General features: G+C 48.6%; 1 protein-coding gene across 1 annotated transcript in view; it reads right to left on the bottom strand.

Moving 5' to 3' along the window:
* The window catches only part of pkd1a (polycystic kidney disease 1a), an 87,993-nt gene extending 65,042 nt beyond the window's left edge, over positions 1-22,951 (bottom strand). Inside the window, exon 1 of the mRNA XM_036546869.1 lies at positions 22,454-22,951. Within this exon, the coding sequence (XP_036402762.1) occupies positions 22,454-22,719 (266 nt within the window). The 5' untranslated portion in view covers positions 22,720-22,951. The remainder of the gene's footprint in view (positions 1-22,453) is intronic.
* Positions 22,952-24,497: the final 1,546 nt, after the last annotated feature.

Genomic DNA, 24,497 nt, shown 5'->3' with positions numbered 1-24,497 from the left:
ACCACACACACACATATATACCCTCACACAACCACGCACACGCAAATATATTCCCACGCACATATACTTACACAAACACACACACACACGCAGATAAACTTTCCCACAGAAACGCACACAACCACACATGCACATGCTCAAACATACACAACCACACACAGACATACTCAATCATACATGACCACACACGCACACACACACACAGTTTGTTTATGATTCGCCTTTGAAAAGGGGGACTGCGGCTTTTACAAACACAGGGCTCGATTGTGTTCGTCCTTTAACACGAACCCTCACCCTTACATGCAGCTCGCACGGCTCACACGGCTCGCACGGGCAATTAAACCGATGACTAACTGGCTGAAAAGTTTCGCCCCCCCCCCCCCCCCGTGCTCTGCACCCTGCCCTCGCCCCCCCTTCTCCCGCTGATGGAGAAAGCAGAGGTGAGTGCCTCCGGCGCGGTCCCGACGCCGAGCGGCAAACAGCGCCTATCGCGGGCGAGGGGAGACGCTCGCAGCCCGCGCTTCCCGCCAGACCGCACGGCCGACCCGGGCCTCCGCCGCGGCTCGTTGCGCGACCTTGAGCGACAGGCGGAGCGGCATGCGGGCTGGAGGCGGGAGCGGGAGGGGGCGGAGGGGGGGCGGCTCTCTCACTGCCTTCTGCCACACTCCACACACCGAGCTCCAAGGCTGTGCTTTTAGCCTCCTGAGGAGAGCTTTTGTATGTATTATGCTGTGTTATTTTATTATATGTGCAGCCACAGAGGGTTTTTTTTTCTATCAATGCACCGCAGCAGGGGTGCAAAAAACGTCTAGCGTAGTGTAAAGCTGGGGACAGGGAGCTGGGTCTGTAACCAGAATGCTGAAAGTTCGGTTCCCCAGTAGGGTGACGCTGTTGTACCAACAAGAAAGGAAAATTCCTATCTTTCATATCTGACTATATAGACGGACCCATACGGACCTAGACGGACTATATAGCACACAAAATGTCAGCTAAGGAGAGCCAGGTTGTACTGGCATAGCGGACAGGGCAAACCAGGTAAGTGACAGTAATGTGAGAGATGGAGCTGCAGCTATTGAGATTAGAGCTGACGAACAACAGACCACTCAGCCACTGATGGCGAGATAAAGATATCACACATCACAGAGCTGCACAATGCCAACACCGCTGCCTACGCCCCCCCCCCCCCCCCCCCCCCCCCCCCACCACCCACCTAAACCAACACTCTCAAGGACCCAAGAATGTGCCTCACCCCCGCACCTCTCACCCTCACACTGCTGTCCAAGCATTCATTTTCCCATTACCAAGGTAATTGCTTCTCACTTCACCTTCAGCTGATGGAGATGCAGGCATGGGGGAGGAGGGAGAGAGACGGGGGGGGGCAGAGAGAGAGAGAGAAGGAAAGAGAGACTGAGAGAGAGAGAGAGAGAGAGAGAAAAAGAGAGGGGGGAGTGAGAGGAGATGAGGGGAGTCAAAGAGAGGGAGATGGACCACAGGGAAGAGAGAGGGAAGAAAGGAAAGGGGGAAGGACAGAGGGGAGGAGAGGTAGTTACAAAGAGCGGAGTTACGCAGAAGAAAAGGCTGGGAGAAATAGTGAGAAGGAGAACCACAGGGGAAACTGTAGGAGAGGCAAAGGAGGGGGAAGGGGGGGGGGGGGGTTGATGAGGAAAGCATTTGGGCATGCAGAGAGTGGTGGGGGCAAGGAGAGCTGGGTGGTTCTGTCAGTCTGCAGGATGAGGAAGCCCAGCAACCAATTTCACTGGCGGAACGCAATCGCCCCAATTTAGCTCTGCGCCCGCTAACACTCACTACTGCCCATCTGCTGCTACTGAAAACACTCTGAGGAGCGACGGAAGGGAGCCTCCAGCCTGCCCTGTGCACTGCCAGTGAGACACTTTCTAACGAGACACACACCCTTCTTTAATACGTCAGTATTTGCCTCCCTCAATTTACACAGATGACTGGCCCAGGTAAGAAGGGAAAGAGAAAGGGACACAGAGACCCGCTGGTGGCCCAACGAGCTGCCGCCTATCAAAACCTGACGGACGCCAGGTGACGACCCTGTATGTGAGCAGAATCATTCCACGCTGTCCTGTTCTTTTTTTTTCTTTTCTCACGCCGTACCATTGATGTTATTATTAGATGTTTTCTTACATATTCTGAGAAAGAATTAATGAATGTTTTGCCATGGCAACAGAAACGTATGTTCACCGTGGCAATTAAGTTCACTGAACTCATTTGAGACAGAAAGTATTGCTCATAACGGAGTACTTCTTGAGATAAAGGGGGAGTACTACATGTAACAGAGAGTGAGTATTGGTCACCACAGAAAGTGTTGCTTAAGAAGACAGAGTGAGTATTTCTTCTGAGGGAGAACAAGAGAGTATTGCTTATGACAGAGAGCAAGAAAAGCTCTATCATATACCTGTAATAGCTTGTAGTATTGTAATTTCTTCCGATTCTTCGCTTCGGTCACGGTAAACGCTAACGCGGCGGCTCGCCAGCGTCCCGCCAGCCAGCGGGTCGGTCTCGGGAGGCGGGGCCCGGGGCCGCGAGGTTATGTGTATTTGGAAAAATAACATAATTTCTTATGATATTAAAGCAAACTTAAACTGAAAAAAATGTGGAGGGGGGGGAGTAGATTCCTCCCAGACTTCTGAAGGGAAAGAGCTGGAGAGCTAGGTGATGGCATTGCGGTTGTGGGAACTGTCCAACTGGGGTGACAGGTCTGAACGCTGCAGAACACTTTTACTGTAACCAGAACTGCTTCAGATCTAAAAAAAAAACACCCGCAAAGAGGGAAAAAATAAGTCCTATCAAAGCTGTACTTGAATGCCTGCTACGCACTCCGAGACGAAGAAAAAAAAAAAAAGAAGACAAAAACCCGTCGGCGCTCTACGCCAAGGCTCTCATCGACACACCGGCGCTGCGCGCACAGCGCGGGTCGCTGAGTAGGCCTGCCTTTCAGACGGGCTCGGGAGCTGTGCCCGACTGATAAAAGCCGCTGCACAATAGCTACCTCAGCCGAGGCGGAGGCGGACGACCGCCGTCAATACCACAGATCTTGTTGGCTCTCGACTGCAGGAACGTACGTTCGCCTGTCCGAGAGGCTGAATGCAGATTTGTACGGCACAAAAAAAAGGAGGCGGAGGAAACGGCGCAGGGAGTTCTGCGCTCCTGGCCGCCTCCTGACGTGCTAGAGGTGGCCAGTTTTGGGCCCGGGGGCAGAGGGAGCGCCGAGTTTTGGGCTGCTCCGTGTGGTAGTCCGCGCTGAGAGCTGGATCTCAAAACCCCCCTCCCCACCCTGCCCCGCCCAACTCCCTGCTCCTCTCAGCTCCCTTCCTCTTCTTCCCCTTTCTCTCACATCCTCTCTCTCCCCCTCTCTCCCCTCTCTCCTCTCCATCTGTTTGATGGGGCGTGTTTCTGGGCTGGGAGCGTACCTCTGTGTGTGTAAACGTGTGTGTATTTGCTTGTTTTTTGTGTGTATGTGTACATGCAGGTGTACTTGTGCCTATGTACACGTGTAAGTGTGTGAACATACGTGTGTTTACATGCATGTGTGTGCATATGGGTGTGTGTTTGAGCGTGCATACATGTATGTTTGCATATGTGTGTGTGAGTCTGCATGTGTGTGCATACGTGTGCGTGTGTCTGCATGTGTCTGTGAATTTACATGTGTGTGTTTACATCTGTGTGTACGTATATGAGCAAGCATCTGATTGTGCGTTTGTGTGTGTGTGTATGTGTACGTCTGTGTGTGTGTGTGTGTGGGTGTGTGTGTGTGTGTGTGTGTGTGTGTGTGTGTGAACAGGCCGCGGCTGCGATTCCCCAAAGGAAACATCTGTACATTCCAGACGAGCTGTGTAAGAGGAGTGAGGCTCATCTTAAAAGGCCGCCATGGCAGCCCCCGTCGCTGGGCCACGGCTCCACTCCGCTGGCAGGGCCCCGCTGGAAAACTCATGCTAAAGTCGTTACGCCGCACTCTGGCAGGTCCAGGCCCGCGATTAATCATTAAAAGCATCCCGGCAACACATCGCCCTGCTTATGTAATGCCTTTCGGTGTTTTTTTTTTTCATGCGGACACTCCCTCCCTCCTCTCCTTTGGTCCCGCTTCGGTCACGGTAAACGCTAACGCGGCGGCTCGCCAGTGTCCCGCCGGCCGGCGGGTCGGTCTCGGGAGGCGGGGCCCGGGGCCGCGAGGTTCGGCAGGTAGCTGCATGACCGGGTCGGCCTCACGGCGAGAGGCTGTCGGGGTTAAGTGCTGCTCGGCGCCTGTGCTCGGCGATTCGATCCCACACTCCCTCTGATATTGATGCGGGCTCGGGGAAAATAAAACAAGAAAAAAGAAAACTCCTTTTGAAAACGAATTAATATCTGCTGCTCTGTCTATCCTCCGCTCCTCTGAGGGGTCTCCTCGCGTTTCTCCTGCAACTGCGGAGGCTGTGTGCTGGCCCCAGGCCCCGAGTCTGGTTCCTTATCCAGGGTCAGGCGCAGTGGAAATGACTCCCAGGACTGAGTGTTCTGCTGCTGGGGGGGGGAATGGATTGGGGGGGGGTGGGCTTCAGGGTGGGCAGGGGATGGACCCCGCCACCCTCTACACGGCCAGATGGCACAGTAAACAGGGCTGCCAGTGCCAGGGCGTAATTACGGCTCCAAACAGCTACATTATGATCCAAGCCATGTCTGTGCCTCTTCAGCCTTTACTGCCTACGCTTAGTAGGTGCGCGTGACAGCACAATACTTTCACAAGGTAGAAAGGAAGAGAGAGAGAAAGAACAACAGGGAGAGACTGAGGTTGAAAGAGAGACAGGGAAAGAGTGAGAGAGAGAAAAAGACAGGGAGAGAAAGTGAGAGAGAAGGAGAGAAAGACAGAGCGAGAGACAGGTAGAGAAAAAAACATGCAGACAGAGAGAGAGAGAGAAAGACAAGGCGAGGGAGTGTGAGAGAAAAAACACCAGAGTGAGGACGAAAGAGAGAGAGACAAAGGGAGGGAGAGAGAGGGGAGGGGAGAGAGAGAGAGAGAGAGAGAAAGTGAGAGAGATACAAGCGAGAGACAGCCAATCTTCCAAGCTCAGACGGAAACCTCTCTCTGGCCCAAGACAAACAGCTCTTAATGAGTGTTTCTCTTCCCTGGCGCGCCACCGAGCAGCGGCTCCTGTGAGTCAAACAGCGGCGGGCACCGTGTCCTCACCACCTGGCAAGTGCCAGCTGACACCCGACACCGCTGCATGCGCCGCACAGGCCGGACACGCCCCTCACCCGACCCAGGTCTGGCTGCACCTGGACAGCCTGTGGAACCGGGGAGGACTGGCCGGGGTGGAACAGGCGGGGAGAGGCGGGGGTGTCTCCGAGGACAGGAGGATACTGATATATTTAATCGGTTAGGAAAACCTCTGGTAAACTGGATTATGCATTTGGGGAGGTCAGATGTCCGTTCCCCTGTGTTCGGATATTAATGCACTCACCACCCCCCCCCCCCATCTTATCCTTGATGGGTTTGGACCGTCAGAGGAAAAACGAGATTCATCCGCATCGGGTCTAAGTTTCCACTTAAAAAGAGAAAGAAGGCTGCGAGCACCGCCGTTGTCCACGTCGTCTGAACTGCCTCCCATCCTCTACCTCCCCCATGAGAAAAGGGTCCATCCCCAAAACCTCGGAGGGACCGCGGTGCTCCTCTGCATCCTCCAAAGCCCCCCCCCCCCACTCTCTCTCTCTCTCCCTCTCTCTCCTTCCCTGTCTTTCTCACTCCTGTGCTGAAACAGAAGGTTGTGCTGTGTGTTTAAACATGACCATATAATATGACCTCTTCAATTTATATTAGCAAGAGACTGCTCCTGTTTTTCGAGCTCCGCGTCAGGAATCTCGGGCGACATATGGTTCTGTTTTAGAACGCCAAGCGTATGATTTGCGAGCTCCATATATGGCGCGTCTGGTGCCACTTATTCTGCAGAGGAAACCTCCTCAACCGTGGCTGCGCTGCTGCCGAAGACTGCTCCCTGCCACATACTGTCCCCCTCTTTCAATAGTGCCACATGGGCTACTCCACCTTCTGCAACATCCACCTCCCCCCTTTCATAACACCACATGAGCTGTTCCACGTCCTGTAACCTCACCCCCTCCACAAAATAATGCCACATGGGGTACTCCATATTCTGTAACCCCTGTAACCTCCCCAATAATGCCACATGGGATATTCCACATTTTCAACATGCACCCCCCCCCCCCCCCCCCCCTCTCATAATGCCACATGGGTTACGCCACCTTCTGCAACATGACAACTCCCCCATAATGGCACATGCGCTATTCCACATCCTGTAACCCACCCCCCCCCCCCATAATGCCACCTAGGCTACTCCACCTTCTGCAACATGGCAACTCCCTCATAACGACACATGGACTATTCCACATCCTGTAACCCCCCACCTCAAAAATAATGCCACATGGGCTATATTCTATGTCCTGCAATCCCTCATAAACCCCTGCATAATGCTACATGGGCTACTCCACGTTCTACAACACGCACCCCCTGCATTATGACACATGGGCTAATCTACGTCCAATAATATGCCTCCCCCATGACTCCACCCCCCCCCTCCACTTTGACACATGGGCTACAGAGCTACAGAGTTTGATGGTTTCAAGCTTCGGACTTCTTGACCTCCTCCTTTTGTGTACGCGCCACATACAGACTGTGCAATCCTCCATTCCCCACACTAATGAGCTCAATAGCACCCCCCACCATTGTTGTTAAAATAGCCTATGAGTTACGTGGCTGTCCGTTATAATGCAAGTTAGATCTTCATCACTCTAAAACGTGACTGGCTTGAAAATTATGGAAACAACACCAGATATGAAGACACTTTAGTAAAGAGTATCAAGGGAGTGACAGTGACTGATTTTCTAAAATCAAAAGACCAATCCCATAAAGTATGTGAAAAGGTACTAATGTAACTAACTAACTAATGTTATTTCATTATCTGTGTTATAAATATTGTTATAAAAATGTTGGAAAAATCTGTATACAAATATAAATTCCTGTATATAAATATGCATTTACTTACTCATCACAACAGCCCATTCATGTGCCACTTCCAGACACACATAAAATCCCAGGATTCACACTGTAACACACAATGACTTTTGGAATTTTGGATGTTAACCCCCAGTAAGGTAAAATAAAACATTCTGACAACAAAGTCCTGCTCACACCACTCCACAACCAACCACTCTTAACTAAATCTCAGGATGGAAAACCCTGAGGTTCTGTCCTATTCGGTTCTTCCCCCAAAACCCACCGCATGTGACCTCACAGACTCGTCCCATACTGTTACTCAGATCCCCCATATTACACTGGTACGTACTGTCACAAAAACACTCCATTTTCTGCCACATGGTAACTGTTCCAAATGCTTTAGAAATATGGTATTGCTCCCTGAGCTTATGAAATAAGACAAAGTTTGGATGAAAGAAACCAAGCCCTTTGGTAATAACGATGGTATGACACAGGGACACTGGCTTTAAAAATACCACTGTGACGCTGTCCAACTGTGCCTTGACCACTGCTATACAGCACGTCAAGTCTCCGCCAGACTCACTGACCAACGAACCGCTGGTCTGTGTGGTGTGGTCATCTTCAAAAGGGGAAAAAAGCCGCGTCTTCACAAAATAATCTTCACAGTGTGCTGTTTGTTTATGTTTTAATGCCTTCACTTGAGAATTGAGTTCCACCATTCCAAGGGTGCGGCCCACAGCCAAGGGAGCAAACAGGCAGCTGAGGCGTAAGCCGTAAAGTAGACAGACTGTGAGAGAGCAGTCAGACAATGAACAGACAATGAGAGCGCACTCGGTGAACAGGCGGAGAACAGTCAGACAGTGAACAGCCAGAGCGAGAACAGTCAGACAGTGAACAGCCAACGAGAGAACAGTCAGGGAGTTAACAACCAGCCAGATAACAGTCAGGGAGTGAACAACCAGCCAGATAACAGTCAGAAAGAAAACAGCAGGTGAGAGAACAGTCAGACAGCGATCAGCCTGTGAGAAAACACTCAGCCAGTGAACAGCCAGTGTGAGTATGTTAAGTGGGCAGCCTGTGAATGAACAGCCAGACAGTGAGCAGCAGGTGAGAGAACAGTCAGACGATGAGCAGCCTGTGAGAAAACAGTCAGCCAGCGAACAGCCAGTGTGAGTATGTTACGTGGGCAGCCTGTGAATGAACAGCCAGACAGTGAGCAGCAGGTGAGAGAACAGTCAGACGATGAGCAGCCTGTGAGAAAACAGTCAGCCAGCGAACAGCCAGTGTGAGTATGTTACGTGGGCAGCCTGTGAAAGAACAGCCAGACAGTGAGCAGCCCGTGAGAGAAAAGTGAGACAGTGCTGCCGGGTTCTGGCTGCTGCCGGGTCGTCGGTGCTGAGGCGTGGCTGCACGTAGCTGCTCCTGCTAGGATGACCCTTCCAGACTGGTGCTCTTCCAGCGTGGCTGCGGCGAGGGGCCCCCATCTTCCCGGGCTAACTCCCCGGAGGAAAATTTACAAGGTACTTTCCTGGAATCGGGAGGGGAGGAGGGGAAGGAGGCAAGGAGGGGCGTGCGCACGCCCCCCGCCCCCTTCTCCCGCTGGCCCACTCCGATCCCAGGGCGGGTCCTCGGCTCCGCTCTCATCTAGGACATTCTGTCCGTTTCACTGCTGCTGCCGACACAGTCTGGAGTCCAGCTGGCGGGAGGAGCTCTACGCCGCTCCTCTGTGCGCTGGTGTTTAACACACGCATATACACACACACACGCACACACACTCATGTGCGCGCGCGCACACACGCATACCCTAACCTGTGCTCACACGAGAACCTCCTTTTACACAGGCTAGCCTGAGTTCTGCCCTGTGCTGCTGTTTAAAACACACACACACACATACATGCACACAGATACACACACATGCACACATACAACCAACCCTGCCCACACATAGGATTGAGTTTCACACCAGCTCACCTTTCTTCTACACTGCTGTTAAATACACAACAGACACACAAACTTTCACTACTTCAGACTGCACGCACTAACCTGCTGTCACACGGGAACCTCCTTTTACACAGGCTAGCCTGCGCGCTGCCCTGAGCTACTGTTTAAAACACATAAACCTGAACTCTGGTTCACACAGGCTAGCCTGTACGCAAACCTGAACTCCCTTTCGCACGTCACACACGCAGCCCTGCGCTTTCTTCTGTTGGCATTTACAACAAATATTTGTGTTCTCGGCCAGTTTTGAATTTCACACCGGCTGACCCGCACCGCCCCGCGCCGGTGTTCAGCACATGAATCTGCTCTTAATCTGTTTTGCATGTCACATAGGCCTTCCCTGCACTGCGTTGCATCTGTTGATGTCTCCAAAATCTTTAGGAACAAAGAATGCATTGAGAGAACCGCTTTCCCTTTCTGTGTTTTTTTTTTTTAAATTTTTTTTTAAACCCACCTCACTCGCATGAAATGCACAGACAAGCGGCAGCGGTCACTGCTGGGGGGGGGGGGGGGGGGGCAGAGGCGGGATGAGGAGAGATGCATCTTTTGACGGTTGCTCCGAGAACCAGACCTGCTGCTGCCTCCTGTTTGGTTACCCTGGTGGCCGTTACCCCCCCCCCCCCCTCCCAAACACTGTTTCGGCTGCTGCGGTTGGTCACGGCCATTTTGGCTCAGGGTTGGTTACCCTATCAGGCAGGCTCATGCTGGTTCTTGTTTGGTTACTGGGAGCTCAGGGGAGTTGCAGGGTCAGCGCTTGCACTAATTCACTAGGAAGCCCTGTATTTACACAGGCTCTGAGCTCAGCTTACAGCTCCCCGCTCTGCCCGCCTGACACGCTCCGCTCTCGGCTTTCTCCCCACTGCTCTCTCATTCTATCCCTCTCAATCAATCTCTCTCTCTCTCTCTCCAGGTTTTTTGGACCCATCTCTCCGTTTCCGTTCTCTTCTTCTCTCCCAGTTCTTCCTGCATCCCTTTCTTTCCTTCCTTGTTGCAAAATATTCCCCCGCTTACACACTTTATGCCCCTGTTTACGTTTCCATGTTCACACAGGCCTAATGCAGCTGTAGTTTTACACTGGCCTGGCATCAGGTACACCTCAATGTAGCTACAACTTTACACTGGCCTGGCTTCACGTAAACCTCAATGTAGCTACAATTTCACACCTTGAAGAAGCTGCAGGCTTACACTAGCCCAGCTCCAGGTACACCTGAATGTAGCTGCAGTTTTACACTAACTTGGTATCAGATACATGCCAGCTGTGGTTTTCATAGTGTTTGGGAAAAAAAAAACCTCACAGGTAAAGCTCACTTCCTGATTTGAGATTCAAAAAGGCCAATCCAGGCCAAACAGAAGGGTTTTTTTAATCCATTTTTGTTTAGTGTTACTAGATGACGAACCAGGAAACTTTGATTTGTACACACTTCCCAAGAACGAACGGCCAAGAAAACAAATATCTCTGCATTCTGTATCTGCTGTTTCTGTGGGAAACACTCAGCACAAAACAGCGGGAAAGTCACAGAAAATTAACTGGAAAACTGCTACTCTGCGTCGCAGTGATTTACATTACAGCGAAGGCTACTTTAGAATTCAAAATGCTCCTTAATAGCTGCAGTCGGTGTCTGTTTTGCATGAAAATCTATTCCACAGGTGCGTTATTTGGTTTTCAGATGGAGAGCTGAGCTACTGAGACATGCTGTTCCTTAATCCCCAGCAGGGGAAGTGTTTATTCCTGCATGTTTTGGGAAACCATCAAGTACTGACGTAGTTAATGAATTACCAAATAGCAAATCCTTGACTGGAACTATCAAAAAACCTAACCTGTTCCTCAAACAAAGACAACTAAAACTATTTTGAATTAACTTATTATTACTACATTCCACTGCTAATCATTTAACATCGTTGGCACTTGAGTTTTAGTATGACAGCAATAACAATAAGGGCAAACGTAACACCATTATAATTTTAGTCTTCTTCAATTTTAACATTTTGTGTGTTTTCATGCTGGCTTGAACATTGTTGAATAATTTGTAAACTAATTAATTTGGAGGCACAAACAGAAAATTAAATTTACAGGTCATTTCTCCTTTAGATTGCATTGTTAACAGGCAAGTACAGGCAGGAGGGAAGGGACAGAGTGAGGGGAAGCTGACCTTTGACACTGCTGCGAGGGATTCTGGGTAAGGTCTAGCAGCTGAAGGTTAGTGAAAACACACACAACCCTCACAAACGGCTCCACACGCCGACGCAGGCGAAGGACCAAGTACTGAATGTTGCGAGTGAGAAGACGACACGTGACCGTAGCGCTCTCTTTCTCGCTCTCCCTCCTGTCCTTCTGTCACTTTGCGACTCTCTGCTGCTGCTGCCGCTACATCGTATTGCGTTAGAGCCAAACCCATATATTGTTCCACCAGTAAAACCAGCCAATATATGACTTTTTAAGACTTACTGGAATCAGCACCCCCGGGGCTCGTAATGCGGCATAATTATTTCTTCTGTCTTCCAGTTGATTTTTTATTACGCTCTTGATTACGCGTGGGAATTCGCCCGTGTAAAGTGTTGATGACCGACGACCAAAGTTTTCTTCGCAGCTATTGTGATCACATTGTAGTATTAATTCACTTTCTCATTAATTCCTTTCCAAACGATTTATTTGTGATCCGATGTGATCCTGAGAGGGGTCTTTGCGCTGTTCTTTTTTACTGAATTGAGTCTGTGCTTTGGTGAGGAATGTTGATACTCTCTCCGCCTCAAACTGTCAGTCTCATTTAAAAAAAGGGGGGGGGGGGGGTTAAAGGCTATTTTTTGACAAAATCATTGCAATCAAACCCTCAAAAACCCAGATCTGTCAGATCCTTCCTAAAATAACCAGTCTGTACTATAAAAAATACGGTACACAAACGTTTTGCTCTTCTGTCATTCTCAGTGGTTGTGGTACAGTCGCATCAATCATATCTGCAGGATGCTGAAGAACACCCCTCACCTTCAGTTTAATAACACCTGTCCTTTGATTTTCAAGCAACTAGAAAGGTTGTGTTACGAATGCAGGTGCTTTCAAGATAAAATTCTACTTTTAAAAACAAATTTTGTTCATCTCTGAACAGTGTGAAGAAACAGATTCTATGTATAGGAACCAGATAGTCAACATGCGAGTGTCACATTGAAAACTGTCTATGCCACTGCTGAAGCAGAGAGTGCTTCTAGTATAACCTGGAATAGCTCAAACTGCTACGTATTGGGGGGAGGGGGGAGGGATTAGTTCTACAGCTACACACAATACAGTCACAGTCACTATCTCACATTAGCCAGAGCACACACAGATAGAACAACCAATACACACTCAAACAGACAGTGTATGCTGCACAGCCACAATGGTACATAACACACATGCAATCATATGCACTCATAGACACATATGTGCATGCAGGCAATCACACACACACACACACACACACACACACAATACAGATGCATACACACACATGCATGTTCATAGGAAAAACACAGTCATAAAATCTCACATCAGCTGTATACAAACCCACACACACATTAACCACAGTAACAACACAGAACACACACACACCCACATACACACACACACACACACACACACACACAATACAGATGCATACACACACATGCATGTTCATAGGAAAAACACAATCATATCATCTCACATCAGCTATATACAAACCCACACACACATAAACGACAGTAACAATACACACAACACACAACAGACACACACACACACACACACACACACAGTGCACAATTCAGTGCGGAGCGGCAGGCAGCGGCCGCCTCAGGCAGAGTAGAGACTGCGGAGTAGAGTAGGGGCCCAACGGCAACACAGGCTGCCACATTCACGGGCACACGTGTGAGAGACCTGTGAGCTAAGCCAACTATACGCTGCGACCCCAGAAGCACAGAACCATGGGAGAAAGAGCTGCGTGACTCACCGAGGTCGAGAGCTGGGTGGGGTGGGGGGGTGGAGAGGCGTGTTATCTTAATCAGAATCCTCTGAACCTCAGAGACACAAAGGAAGGCCAAGGCTGAGCATCTTCTCAAGAACAATCAGTTAGCGGCGGGCGCGCCGTCACCCGGCGATGCCCCCTTTCAGAGCCGCGGCTTATTGATTCAGCCGCAGAGCGGCGAGGGGAGAGGTACGCCTGAGTGAAGGGGCACGCTAAGGCACCGGCTTTGTCTGCAGCCCGGTCTCAAGGCCCTCAGGGACGGCTTCCTCTTTCACTGCGCTGTGAATGGCTCACACGTGGAGGGGCACAGGGAGCAGGGAGGCGGCGGAGGAGGTAGCCCGCACCGCCGGTACGGTTACGCAGCACTTTCTGAGACGCGGCAGCCATTTTTTTTTTTTTTTTTGTCTCCCCTCCCGCTTTTCTGCTGTTGATCTTGGCCGCGGCCCTGTGTTTTCTTCTAATTACGGAGCGGAGAATCAAATTGTCACTTTCAGATCTATTCATCTTTGCGAGGGGGAAGGAGAGGAAGACAGAGGAGGAGAGGAGGAGGAGGAGGAGGAGGAGAGAGGGCTTTTGTTTTCCACGCCAGCGCGGCTGAAAGCCAGGAGGGGCATGAGCTTGCTGCCATGTGCCTCCTCGCTGCCCAGCTGTGATCCCAATGCCAGCTAGCTAGGACACCCACAGAAATGCGAACTGTCTATTAGCGGCTCTGATGGAGGGGGTTAGAGCAACCAAATGGACACAGGGGTGAAGCTATGTCACTAATTACCCCACCTCCACACATGGGACGTCCAGCTAAAAACTGCATGAGAGGCTATGCGGAGGCACATGAAGGTGAGCCAGTGGCAGCTGACAGAAGACAGCATTCAGCCAACACACACATAAACCTGCACATGTGCACACACACACACACACACACACACACACACACACACACACACACACACATATACACACACATACAGACTCACGCCTGCCCACACACAAGCCTGCATCCAGCCATTCTCTCACACCACACGTGCAGAATATTAGGTGACAGCAGACAGTAGAGGGAGGAAATTCACAGCGATGCATTTGGAAAAGAATTCAGGACATCCTAAAAGCCTCCAATTTTCCCCCATTTACTTTCCCAGCTGCTGCTGTTCAAATCAAACGGGGAGAAACGCCAGTATGTGCGCTGCTTGAGGCAGAGGAGTTTACTGCCCATGTTCAGGAGAATTCTGAGAAACCACAGAGCTCTCCCGCACTCCCGCAGAACTACCCCGCTGACACACACTGTATATAAACCTTAATTAGCTCTCACTACCTTCTCTTACCTTTTCAACTTATTTTCCCTCTGTCTCCCTCTCCCCTCTCTCTGACTCTCTCTCCCTCTGACTCTCTCTTTCTCTCACTCTCTCTCTCCCTCTGACTCTCTCTCTCTCTTTCCTTCCCTCTGACTCTCTCGTTCTCCCTCTGACTCTCTCTCTGACTCTCTCTCTCCCTCTGACTCTCTCTCTCTGACTCTCTCCCTCTCTCTTGCTCTCCCTCTGACTCTCTCTCTCTCTCTCTCTCCCTCTGACTCTCTCTCTCTGACTCTCTCCCTCTCTCTTGCTCTCCCTCTGACTCTCTCTCCCTCTCTCTTGCTCTCCCTCTGACTCTCTCTCCCTCTCTCGCTCTCCCTCTGACTCTCTCTCTCTCTCTCTCTCTCTCTTCCTCCCTCCCTCCCTCCCTCCCTCCGGCGTTTTTCGTTTTTCGCTGCAGCAGCGAAGCCGCAGCAGCGAAGCCGCAGCAGTCTGTGAGCTCATGGGCCAGCGATTGGACGGTGCGGGAGCCAGACCGAGTGCCGCTCCGCCAGGCCAACTTGGAGCGGTTAGGACAAATTAATGACTACCAGCACACAGGCCCGACCGAGCCGAGAGGCCTCCGCAGCACACAGGAGACGTTACGAGCCCTGGAGTGCAGAGGAAAAGCTTCAAATCTCCTATAAAAATCCCAAATTGAAGGTATGCGATCCCATGCCGCCGCTCGGCACACAAAAGCGCCTTTGTGCTCTCCGAGGGCGGCGAGCGCCGCACTACAGCGCGGAGCAGACGGGGCCTTTCCACTCCAGGAAGTCCACAGGAAGTCGACTGTGCCTGCAGGTTCCACGCCGGGCTGTGCCACCCTTTCAGTGAACGGGTGCTGTCTGTTTTGATTTCACCCCCCCCACCCCCCCCAAACCCCCACCACCACCCCTCCGACCCATCAGCTGGGCATGGCTCAATTATCCCTGACACAGAAAATGGGGTCTGATTTCTGCCAGAATGTAAAGCTCTTTGTGACGATCTAGAAGGCACTGTAACAAATAAAATCTGATTGATTGACTGATGACACCGAGATGATGAAATCCACTGACTGAAATATGAAATATGAAGAGTCTGGCTGCTGTGGCACGATGAACACTAATTAGGAAACTAGAGGGCTGCACATTAAATTGCTACATTATTATTTTTTCACTGCCCCTGTGCATTAGCAAAAAAAAAAAAAAAAATGCAGATAAAATAAGCAGACACATCCTCCACCTCCAGACCAAGAGCTCCTAGGGGTTGCGGGATATTAAAAATTAAAAATACATTTTCGCGTTTTGTAGGTATTTCCGGAAAGAGGAAGTCACACATTTTCAGGGGTGTGATCAGAAACAGGAAAATGAGTGTTAGGACACCGTGGCCGGGATTCAGTCACGCTTTCCGCAGCAGTGGGGTGATGAGACTGAAATCGAGCCGTTTGAGAAGCACGGGAAAGAAAATCTCCGCTCTTGAAAAATGATGTTTTGATTTGGAAATAGCAGGAGTTATTTTTAAACACGTGCACCAAAAAAGGGGACAGGAAGAACGTTTTCTCAGACGCAGGAATTGCAAATAGTTTATGGTGTTGACAAGCTGAGAGCTAAATAATTTTTCCGAAGGAGAGGCGATGATGCTCTCAACTTTCTCTAAATCAGATGAGAGTGAAACGGTAGCTAAGCTGGTTTGTATTTGTGTGGGTGCGCAGACAGATTGGATACATCTCACATATTTTCACATTTCATTATGAAACTTGCAATATGTTCAGTCCACGGTCTGGAGAGAGGGCAAGCAGACAGACAAGGCCCTCGTTCCCATGTACATGAGGTTAATCATGAACGAGGAGTTCACTTCAACCAAACACTTACCAGTTAAAGATTACTTACAGAACACATCACCGGGCAAGACATTACATCACACACTCCAGAAAACCAAAAAAAAAAAACGCAAATAAAGGGAAAATGGATCACAGTTCTGATAATAACTCCAGACACTTGTACGATCCCTACACAGCGGTATGCTTAGGGCTGGGTTTGAGGGATAGCAGAGGTGTTGAGGGCTGGTATGTAAATATGCCATCTTTGCTGGCATCCAGGACGGGGCTCGGAGAGACCTGGGTGGTTTTAGCACTTTGTACTTCCTCATTCCATACCCTCAGTACGGGCCCTCTCTGGGAACTCTCCAGGTCAGGACGGAGAGAAGGAGAGAGGGAAGCAGGGAGTGGAGAAGGAGAGGATGGGGAGGGGGGGGGGGGTGAGAGGGAGAGGGAGAGTGAGAGAAGAAGGAGAAAAGAGAGTAGTGAGAAGGAGGGGGAGGGAGAGAGAGGGGGCGAACAAGAAGGATGTAAGTGAGTGGGCGAGTGAGTGAGAGAGTGAGTGAGGAGGGAGACCACGGAGCGAACGGTGGAGCCATCAGACAGAAGGAGAGGGCGTACCGGAGAGGGAGAAACAGTAAAAATGAGGCGCCAGGGGCACCTGGGGTGATCGCAAAGAGGGGGAGACAGGAAGAGAGGGAAGGGGGTGGGACGCAGAGACCAGGGAGATAAAATCTGATTGGAGGGTGGCGGCAGCACCCCCGTCCCCTGGGAGCCCTGGCGTGGAATGAGTTAAGGGGGGGAGGGGTGGAGGGGGGAGTGGAGGGTCGGTCAGGTCCAGCCCCATCCAGCTTGCCTCACTTGCACTTTATTTATTGCCTTGGTGGAATGTCTCCGCTTCCATGAAGGAATGATGTCATCATGCTGAATTACCACGGCAACATAACAAACGTCCCGCCGCATATGGTCCGTGGATTCTGCCTTCAGGGTTGTGTCGGACCGGGTGCGCTCTCGACGAGGTCGCGGCGAACTTCGCACGCCGTCCAAGGAAGCCCGCCCCCCCAGACGTCCCTCCTCTCCTGACCCGATTACCGCGCTGCGAGTTAAAGCCGTCTCACCGTGGCGGGACAAACCCAGGCATTACGGCATCGCTCCCTGCTTGGCAGGACCGCGGGCCAGCGAGCGACTCCATTCTCACGGCGACTTTTGCGGTGGAACGAAGTGTGTCACTGCTCCCGTTTTCAGGGGGTTCAGCTCCGGGCGCTGGGCTGGCTGGGTATTTTTTCCAGGCGCTTGGCTGAGCAGGGAATAGGGCTGTAAAGCGGGGAGTTAAGACACAGACAGGGCCCTACTCCCACGATTCTGTGCAGCCGCACGCTGACAAATGCACACACTCAGCCACACGCAGCCGGCCGTGTGCTGAGAACATTGCATCACTGTGAGCGAAACGCAGCCCGACTGCGTCCAGAACGTTTTCCCCCGCTACGCCCCGAAGCGTCACCCACCTGTGCACCAAAAACACCTCCCCGCTACGCACGAAACGTCACCCCCCCACCGTGCTGGAAAAAAAACATCACCCTAGTGCACCTACAAACGTTACACCACCATTCCCGCAAACCCTGCAACAGCGTTCCCGAAAGCACCACCCCCGCTGTATAACATCACCCAGCTGCGCCTAAAATGGGGCTCTGTGCGTTCCTCAAATTCAGATTCATCAAATACCCAACTTCTAACCGCTTCATTCATATTTGAATATCGGTTCTGAAATGAAGAAAAAAAAAAAAAAGACGGGGAACAACCAATTATAAGTAAAGCAGATGAAAAAGCCTGTGCTACTTGAGGGGCTCTCTCTCTGAGACACGGTGGTGTTTTTGTGGATGGCTGTGATCTGTGGAACTGCTCCAACAACCACAGCCAGAGAGCCCCAGACCCTGCAATAAAGCAGATCCTCTCTCTTTCCTCCCCTCTCTCGTTCGCTTCCACTCTCTTTCCATGTCTCTTCTTCTTCCTCTTGGTCTGCCTCTCTCTTCCCCTCTTTCTTCTCCACCTCTCCTTCCATTCTCCCTCTCTGTGTGTGTGTGTGTGTCCCTCTCTCCTCCGCTTTCACGCTCTCTCGTCCTCCTTTTCTCTTCCAGCTCCTATCTCCCTCCACCTCTGTGTTACTCTTCTTCTCTCTCGCCCCAGCCCCCCCCCCGTTCACTGCGGTTGAGGCTGCTCATTTCCGACAGGACGGAGGGGAGGATGAGGGGATGTGACCACAGAGAGACCCAGAAAAATGTCTGAGGCAAAGAGACTTTGGGAAGAAGGAAAAGAGAGTGTCTCTGTGTGACAGCTGTCGGCCTTCAAAGAGACAGAATGTACTGCCAAAAAGTGCTCTCTATAAATATTCTATTTTTAAGGAACACATCTCCGGCCTGGCTCTGTATCGGGGCCCGATTGTTACAGAGAGGTTGCCTTGGCGACAGTGCAAAGCAAAAGCTGCGTCAAGCGCGCGGCATTAATAACGGGGCGAGTATTCAGAGTGTTTACAACCACTGGCCTTATCAGCACACTCCGGCCTGCTGACACATCCACTACCGGTGTCAGCGTGTGTGTGTGTCTGTCTGTCTCAGACAACACAGGCCCACTCGACACCTTGTGAAATGTAAAGACCCACTGAGCACGCCACTTGCCTCCGTTAGGCACGAGGGCCCTTCCCAAATGTTATTCGCATTCAAGCCTTCAGGAACTGACACACTGTACCTGGGGAGATGCGCTGTCGACACCCTATTTGTTCTACCCAATTTCCTGTCCACTTTTCGCAGCAATAAAAGGTCATGCTATTTTCTCCTCTTGCTTTTTTTTTTATTTCAGCCACACTAAATGCATTAAAAAGGAGAAAAGACTGTGACCTTCCTTTATTGTTCTCTTACTTATGGTTGTATTACTCTGATCCACGCTTCCTTCTTCTTTGCACCAGTTTGATTATCCACCCGAATCAACAAATCACAAGCCCGAGCCCCAAATACAAGGTTTTAGTTTGCCTATTTGGAAAATAATAGGGGCCATCCTTCAATGTCTTAGGGAGGACAAGATAAGGAGTACAAGAGCTGAAGGGCAGCTTTTTTGCAAAATTATGATAAGCAGAGGCCATTTTTTTCTTACAAATTTATAATTCATTTCAAACCGTTCCTCTTCTACGATGTTCTTGCCTTCTAGCTTCTAACGCAATGAAAAGGCTGCCACAGCATTCTGTCTGTTTAGCTGCTGAGTAAAAGCAAAAAAAAAAAAAAAAAAGGATCTGATCTTTTTCCACCAGGAGCTCATCTTATCCTTTCAATGAATTAAAGGGAGCCGAAAACCAGCTGAGGTCCTCCGACGGCGAGGGCCGCGCAGGCCTGGCCTCGGTAAATGGACGACGAAGGCCATCCTTCACGGCGCAATCAAGGGAGAGACGAGGAGCGCAAGTGTCGGGAGGTCAGCGATTTTCTCAGATAAAGTGCTGCTCTCGCCTTTCCCAGCGTGAGCAGAATTAAAAACGGCGGAATTAAAAGCAGCAGAAAGGCGGCAAACTTCAGAAGTTGCCTCCATTAATTCCTTTTTAGCCCAGCAGATCACATTGCAGACGGAAGCGCTCTCATTCCCGCTCTCCTTCTCCGAGCTTTCATAATCTAGAGTGGCACAGACAGTTTTTTGAACACAGCTTTTTTTTTTTTTTTTTTTTTTTTGGGGTGGGGGTGGGAAGGGGTGTGCACAGAAGAATGCCATAGATCAGAGCAGACGTGGACCACCAGACAGGTCAATTCTCAGGCAGGCCGAAGGCCTAGATCTAAACCAAATAGTGCTGTCACCTGCAATCCACATCAGCATCCCTCAGATCACAAACACCAACAGACATCACTGCCTTTTGAAACAGGAGGAATTGATTCTGTGCCTCGACTCCTTGTCTTTTTTTTTTTCCCCCCGTGAACGCAAAAATAACTGCAGGACCGACTACAGGATCCTAACTGAGAATGTCAGCAGTGATGGTTAAAAAAGTCCTCTTAAGTCAACCTTTGTCATAATTTCATCATACATAAAGAAAATCTTTGAGAGGTGCTCTGGTGAGATGTTATGTTGACTGGGATCCACATAGCCTCTCTGCTTTTTTTTCCCCCAAAAACAGCTGAGTGTCATACACCTTAAACTTGAGAGCAATTACTAATGGTATCGAACGCAATCAACTTATATAAAAGTACTATTCGAAGTCTATTAGAAGAGATTCTCTAGGCACCAACTAAGAACAAGATTGCTTTGATGCACACCCATCGACATAACAGCTGGCTACAGTAGTCTTGGTAACGACTTCAACTTAAAAGTTAAAATTCACCATTGATGAGTTACAGTACACTCTACAGTCTGTCTACCTACCAAGGATATCACAGCCATCGGGATAAAAAACAGGAGAGACTTGCCATCAATCATTTATCTCCCCAGCTAACTTCTCAGATCTGTGAGACAAGTTAATCAATTAAACTCTTACTCTTTAACACAGCTGATGGCTATCAGCCAAGTGTTTCATCTCTCTTATTGGGGTATAAAAGGTGCAGAAGACACCAAATTAATAACTTTTAATATCTTTTTCAATTTTTTATCCCTCATTCAAAGGTTGTGATCCTTTAGCCCCCCTTATCCTCAAAACGCTTCTCAGTGGACATGCATCCCCAAGGTAACGAGAAACTCTGCAGCGAGAGAGAGAGAGAGATGTCATGCATACTGGGCTGTAAGAATTAATTTGACAGACACTTAGTTTCAGGCAATTCACTTTTTTTGGATAGTGCGTGACCTGGTCACGTTTTTTAAAACGTGAAATTCTAATATTTTTGAAACATTCACTGTCCTCCGTAAGAAACGCCTGTCAGAGCCGCGAGGCGCGTGCTGCTTGATGCAATTAATAAGCCTGTAGTTGCTGGCCGCGAACTCTGCAAAAATGAATCACCCACAATTATGCTTCCAGTCACCGATTCTTTGGCAAAAGAATGGCCTGTATAGCTGCTGTCACAGACCTTCAAATGTATACAAACAAGCATTTAACTGGAGCATGACTGACGCATGAAAAAAAAAATCACCTAAATATTAGCCAAGTGCACTTCCAGCATTTATTTGTCTGATTTTTATATTAATAGCTTGACACAACAGAAAAAAAATACATATATTATTATCATTATTGTTATGTAGGAGCAGTAGTGGCAGCACTGAGTCGTTCAAAAAAAGCATTACATTTACTTACAAAAAATACAGGCAACTGCTTGTGAATGCACAAATGATTATCGACGCAGCGCGTTTCTTTACAACTTGTGAACAACTTTCTGAATATGGAATGCCGTCTTTTACATGGAGGGCATACGAGGGAAGAAATCAATAACATCTGAGCAGAATAACACCAGTCAGACGGCGAGGGACAAAATGTCCCATTCTACACGCTGGTAGAGAAGTAATTTAGAGGCATTCAGTCCCGTAGTCTGTCTGGTGAATACCACAACACTTGATATTCAATATGCTAGTTCACATCATTAACGGTAGAAGCTCTGATGGATGTGTGGTCATGATAAATATAGCAGCCCTTCCTGAGATACACAGTGGGGAATCGCTGTTTGATTGACTGGCCTTTAAGTTATATTGAATCCCTGCTGCCTGCAGAAAGGATTTAATAACGTGTGCAATTCCATAATTTGTTAGTTTTAATAGCGTGTGTACTTGAGAGAAGTTTTTAGCGCTTTATATTTTTCAGATATTCAGGGTGATTTCATACCACACACATGCACATTAAATAGAAAATGCAGCCTACTAACTCAACTAGCTCAATAAAATACATCACTAACAGGGTTTAATAATTTAAATACTTTCCACAATACTTCTTTTTTTTTAATAACATGAGCATTATTCTTCGTCGTTTCTTAATTACCATCTTTAAAATGAACTTACTCCTACCCCTAGGCTTTCTGTTAGCCTATTTTTTTTCACGTAACGTTTTTGATTACTGGCCACAGCTTCTTAACACAGTAGCCTAACAACAACAATAATATCAGCCCACTGAAAATCGGAGTTAGCAAACGTTCATCCGTTTAAACACAATAACGTTAGCTACTTCAGATTTAAACTTGCGCTGTTGAAGAAGTAACGGCGCACGCCTCCCTGTTTAGACCATCTTTGCCATTTTGTTGGGGAATAACGGTAGTGATTTTCATAGCAAGTAACACACGCAAACATTCATAGCTAAAATTTAAAAGTCCGACAGATTTCCATGCGTTTCCAGCGGTCAAAAGATCAGAACATCTTTGTCAAAGATGAAAGATCCGGGCTTTTCCGTTTTGACAATATATTCTTGAATACTTACAAAGTGTTTGTGTCAGACGGGAGATCCACCGCCGCAGGTCCCCGGTCCAGTCCAATGTTCGAACAATTAACAACACAAGAATTCTGGGGTCCCACAACCGAACACGTACAGTTGTTCGGACAAGGGCTGCAGCCTCGGCCGTCTCCCAACGAGCCTGATGCTTCGAGGCAGCACAGTGCAAATAGCAGACTGGAAAAAAGTCCAAACTCGGAGAAATAGACGCCATGTTTTCGCTTGGATACAGTCTGTCCATTTCTATAAGGCATAGCTCACTCACATCGCATCGCCCTTGATGTTATAATTTGTCTCGGACTAGGGGGGAAATCTGCGTCTCCTGTAGTTTGCATAAAAAAACGGAAAAGAGCAAACTTTCGAAGTTCTTTCCCCCCGATTAGCAACCGTTCCCCGTTTTCTGATATCGACGGAACTCGCACAACTTCTAGGGGAGAAAAAGTTCCCTACTCCTCAGCTGAAAGTTTCCGAAGAACTTCCTTTACTCTTCCCCTTCGCGTGTTGTAATGCCGTTAGTCAACACTAGGGTATACAGTGTGTTCCTGGGATTTCCAAAGCTCTCGCTCCCGACAATGTTGGTGATGCTCCATAACGGACTATTCTAGATTGCGTGCGCCACAGCAATTTGCGATTACAGCATGCGCCAGCACCGCAACAGATCTAGCGAAGTAGGCCTAGTTCTTCAAAGTTTATCGAATACTTTAACTGACAGGTAACAAAAATATTTTACACAACGACACAACATTATTTAATTTGTTCACAGTATTGTTTTTGTATTTTAACCTGACATCTGTTATAGAAAAATTCTATTTACAGGTTTAGACATTATTATAAAAATGTGTTTTGGACAGGACCCGTGGGAAACGAATCATTCCCACACCAGTTACACAGTGACGAATTAATAGTTATAAAAACTAGAGGCTTCCTCCATGAAAGGACGTGAATCAGAAAGGACGTGAAGATTTGTTCATACTGAAATCTATTGTCCGTCATGAATTGCTTTGCCAGTAAACTATTCCTGTATAGGGTCAGTGGAGGCTAGTGAATTTGAAATAGTTAAGTGAGGGAAAAAAATAACAGTTAAACTGCTGATTGTGTGGAACCTGGCTTTTGCTGTCTGCGTAATTAACAAGCATATATTCCTTGTTTAAAGCCTACAAACCTCCTTTAAAATTCATATAAACGGAAGATAAACATGTTACTGCAAACTTCACAATTTATCATACGCGGTTTACATCGAAGACATACTCTACCGCAGTGATTAAAAACCTACAGCTGTTCTTTAGTTCTTTAATTTATAACATTGTTTATTAACCACTTATCTTCTCCCACGGGTCAATGACGATTTATACCTTGGGTAGCACCAATATAACCTGGGTAAATACAAAGATGTAAAAAACAACATTTATACTAATTCTCTATTGGGAGGTAAGAATGGGCCCCTCTGCTCATGTTCAAAAACATTGCTCAACGTTCACACGAACATGAACTCCGATAGACCACCATATGGACAGCTCCTCTACCTACTTAATTAAAAAGAAAAATATGTTAACGACGAACTGTTTAAATGGGCAAAATATGACGTTAATTTTCGTCGCGAAGCCATGACTCACTTCTAGGTTGTATCCTCGGTATGTGTATGTCCTGGAGGACGTTAACGAGCCAAGCACAAGCACAGGCCTTGGGCATTAGCGTGTACGTACCTCACGGGGAACATCATTTCGTTCCACTGTTTGATCTGAATACAAATGTTTTTAATATAAGTGCTACAGCATAACTTACTGGCAATCAGCATTGCTGAGACAGGCATAACTAACAGCATTGGGTAAGGGCATTTGTGTTGTAACGTAAGTTTATAAAGAAAACAGAAAGTAATGTTAAATTTAATGTCAACATCTACCATTACCTGATAGGTGTTTTTCAATTGAATATAAAATATCTGCATAATACAGTAATAAGAATGCAATTAAAAAAAAACAGAGCGAATGACTAATGACTACCCCTTGGAGATCTTTATGCTGATTACAAACAC

The sequence above is a fragment of the Megalops cyprinoides genome, chromosome 1 (genome assembly GCF_013368585.1).
Source record: "Megalops cyprinoides isolate fMegCyp1 chromosome 1, fMegCyp1.pri, whole genome shotgun sequence".
Lineage (NCBI taxonomy): Eukaryota > Metazoa > Chordata > Actinopteri > Elopiformes > Megalopidae > Megalops > Megalops cyprinoides.
This window is presented reverse-complemented; position numbering and strand designations above follow the sequence as displayed.